The sequence below is a fragment of the Colias philodice genome, chromosome 29 (assembly GCF_061535455.1).
Source record: "Colias philodice isolate Cphi_HAF_F1 chromosome 29, ilColPhil1 Martin Lab GWU primary, whole genome shotgun sequence".
Classification (NCBI taxonomy): domain Eukaryota; kingdom Metazoa; phylum Arthropoda; class Insecta; order Lepidoptera; family Pieridae; genus Colias; species Colias philodice.
The window spans coordinates 2,379,807-2,383,618 of record NC_143114.1 but is presented as its reverse complement, the minus strand read 5'-3'; the positions used below and the strand labels follow the sequence as shown (position 1 = coordinate 2,383,618).

Genomic DNA, 3,812 nt, shown 5'->3' with positions numbered 1-3,812 from the left:
TAGGGTAAATGTATACTTATGTGAAAAATGTAATAGTTATAACGATGTGTTAACTTACCTGAATTGCAACTGTAAATTTCAACAAGAAAAAACTTTATTAAAATTGAGTTTAAAACGATATAACTTTATCGATTCAAGCATGATTCAATATTATAGCTGGTAACCTTGTCAGATTAAAATAAAATACGTCTAAACCAAGAAGCTTATATCTAACATACAGGCGTCATTCAAGGTCATATTTTCTTGTTACAAGTTAATGTTCATACTGAAATCTCCAGTGTATTAGATATGTGGGATGCTTGAGGAGCGTTGAAATAAAATCTCAAAACATCCACGAAGATGCGTTTATTCGCACGTTACAATAAATTCAATAGGATAGCAAAACTGAGCGCACATTCGTCGTCTAAAGCTGGTCGCCACGGAGTGAAGGCTCGCGAGCCGCGAAGCGTAGCGGACAACTCTCGTGTGCGGCCGGAGCGGGGCGCGGGGTGAAGGGCGCGTAGTCCCGTTATGCGCTCGCTCAGCTGGCCGCCACCAGGGCCCTGACAGCCTAGTTTCAAAATGGCTAGTTGTGGCGCTGCATTACTTCCTGTACTTTTTTTTTGTTTCTACTTGTTTCCGGCTACGGCGCCATTTTGAGAAGCCATGTTATGACAATTGACATTTATTTGAATGAAACGACCATTGTGTCTATAATTTAATTATTTTTTTCTCGATTTTCACAATATAATAGACTAGTGTTCTACTGTAAAGAAGTGCTAAATTTGCTATGGGACTATTAAAGTGCTGTGTCGGTGGTGGCACCGCAACCAATGCGACGAATCGGCTTTTTTGTTTTCCGCAGAATGATTATTTGAGGAACCTGTGGATGTCCTTTCTGGTGCCCACTAATTCCTCCCTCATCGGATTGTCGAAAGATCAACTTCGACACAAACGCGTTTGTGAGAAACACTTCGATAGATATCAGTTCGATGAAGAAGGCAAGAGGCTTAGGCATTCATACCCATGCCTATTTACGGATGACGAAATACGCGCACGGCGTGCCCCTGTCTTCCAGTGAAACTGGTGAGTTCTACCTGGAGCTATAAATAACATGATTAAAAATTATGTAAATAGCTGATATTTGGTAAGACAGGTTTCATGGCTCCAAACAAATACTTTGACATACTTTACATTCCTTCTATTTGTGTTTGAATTATATTTTTAAATGTTACATATGTATTTACTTGTTACAGTACAAAATGCTCTGAGTGATCACAATTATCACAAAATGGAATCAGATGAGAATGAAAATATTACAGATAATAAGTTGGTCATTGGAAGGGCAGGTATGTATTATGCACTCAAATTTTTATTTAAGCTATCCTATAATATGGTATTATATTTAACATAAATTATAATATAGTAATCAGGATAGGATTTTATAAGTTACGAGCTGTGCTCCACGGTTTCACCCGTGTGGCTCCGCTCCTTTTGGTCTTAGCATGGTGATATATAGCCTATATCTTCCTCGATGAATGGGCTATCTAACACCGAAAGAATTTTTCAAATTGGACCAGTAGTTCCTGAGATTAGCGTGTTCAAACAAACAAACAAACTCTTTAGCTTTATAATATTAGTATAATAATATATAGTATAGATTTATATAAGTTCTTTGGTTTTAGGTGATGATTATCATGAACATCCATCATGCATTCCAGCTATTCCAGTTGTTACGAAAAGACCTACAGGTATGTGATTTATGATAGTTTATAGGTTGATAAATCCATGTTTGTAAATTTTAGTAAGTTTTTTATTCATGTTCTCAGATTTTACTTTAAAGCTGTTTTTAAGAGAATTCCATTAGCTGTTATTAGATTCAAAGTTTCATATGTATGTAATGTTTGTAGGTACTTTATATTTAAAAGTAATTGTTTTGTTACCGATTTACAGATATGGCAGACCAAACTTCATGTTCCTTAAGCAAAGAAATAGAATTTCATACTCTTTGTGAAGATGCAGGTTAGTATTTGGTTTTATTTACTGGTTAACTTTGATTTTATTAGTGCAGATTGCAAGAGACATGGGATTTAGAAAAAGGTTTTTTTTTAAGGTTGACAGATGCTAAAAAATGTGGTGTTCATAAATTATATACTAACACATGTAGGATCACACAATATGTATAGTGTGCACTTGCACTATCTTTAAGTTTGTGGTTACTTAGATATGTTTATTGTATGTGACTTATCAATCTCGCAGTTAAACTGCCATTGTTTAAATCTGGGGCTTACAACATTTGAATAGGAACTGTGGAATTGTCTTTGTATGGATGGGCTCACTACAAATACTAAAATAACTTTTATTTTCAGGAAATATATTAACTGAACCCACAGTAGAAGAAAAAACTACTCATGAAAATAAGAGTATCATACAAAAGCGTAAAGGTAATTTATTATTAGTAATATAATGTACATTACAAGTGCTTTTCACATCTCTTTCAGTGATAAAATTATTATTATTAACCACACCACCACAATGAATCATCAAAATAAATTGTAACATAAATTTTGTTTTCAGATTTTATGAAAAAAAATTGCCCAAAGAAAAGAAAATTTATGAAGCAAATAACCAAAATAACTGCTGATAGTTTGGGTAAAACAACCACACAAAATCTTAAACAGGCTGCTGCCTATGGAAATAATGAAGTATTGTAACTAAATTACTATTTTAAAAAATAGTAATTTAGTTTATCCAAGTTCCAAACTTCTAGTGTTGTACAGGGAAGCAAGTTGTATAATACATAATTATTTAAACGATAACTGTATCCAAAACAAAATTGGGGCAAATATAAGAGAAAAAATTCAAGATTTGGAGTTTTCCTGGTTAGGGTGTCAGAAAACACACAATATGTGTTTAAAAAAAATGTTTTTAACATATATTGCTAGGGTTCATGTCCATAACTGGAGCAATATTATAAATAAAATTTTAAATAGAGGAGAGATATGTGCAAAAAATGGCAGGAATCCATAGAATTGCTTTAATGAAGTATAAAACAAATAAATTAAGAAAAAGAGCATTAAATAAATAAACATTGAAAACGAAATCTGTTTTATTTTTAATACCTATTCGCAATAATAACGCTTGGAGCTTACTTAATATCTAGTACTTAATCTGTGCTAGTACGTAGTATTTTTATCGATACAATGGGCACCTCACTAAAGTATCGATAGTCAGATATAGATATCGAACTGGTAGGCAACACTACTTATTACTGTCAAAATTGATAAGGCTACAGCAGCGCCACAACTGGCCAACTGAAACTATGGAAAACATCACTGTCGCATCTGTTACGTAGTAACTAATACTTAATCTGTGGCCGCCACACTACTCCCCCGCCGAGACCGATGCCACAGCTAAGGTCGATAGTAGTTGGGGAAGCGAACCACGCGTCCACTTCTAGTCTTGAACGGTTGTGATTTGTTGTGCTCATCGTGTTGTGGTTCTTCCTGTAATTTAGTAAGCAAATAAGCAGGTTTAAGCCTATCTATGGTTACATGCGAAAGCTTGCCTCCCACGTCAATTTTAAATGTTTTTTCTCCTCTTTCAATCACTTTGTGCGGGCCAGAATATGGTGATTCTAATGATTTTTTAATAGGGCCTTTGCGAAGGAAAACATAGTCAGCAATTTGTAAGCTCTTAGGTATGAAAAAGGTTTTGCTGGTATGCCAGTGCGCTGGTTTTGGTGCGAGATTATGAAAATGATTGCGTAGGCGGGATGCAAAATCTGTTAGATCAGTACTATGAGCTTTAGGAGCAAGAAACTCACCGGGAAG

General features: G+C 34.9%; 1 protein-coding gene across 3 annotated transcripts; it reads left to right on the top strand.

The window, feature by feature from the left end:
• Positions 1-534: 534 nt before the first annotated feature.
• LOC149475789 (uncharacterized) lies at positions 535-3,348 on the top strand. 3 transcript variants are annotated; one of them, XM_089712716.1, is made up of 6 exons: positions 537-1,065; positions 1,236-1,328; positions 1,665-1,730; positions 1,933-2,001; positions 2,349-2,423; positions 2,557-3,348. In XM_089712716.1, exons 1-6 carry the CDS (start codon positions 972-974, stop codon positions 2,691-2,693), a joined length of 534 nt encoding a protein of 177 aa, XP_089568842.1. In that variant the 5' UTR covers positions 537-971; the 3' UTR covers positions 2,694-3,348. The 3 variants fall into 3 exon arrangements, with proteins under 3 accessions (XP_089568843.1, XP_089568842.1, XP_089568844.1); XM_089712717.1 differs by lacking the exon at positions 2,349-2,423 and having other exon boundaries at positions 535-1,065; XM_089712718.1 differs by lacking the exon at positions 1,236-1,328 and having other exon boundaries at positions 538-1,065.
• The last annotated feature ends 464 nt before the right edge of the window (positions 3,349-3,812 follow it).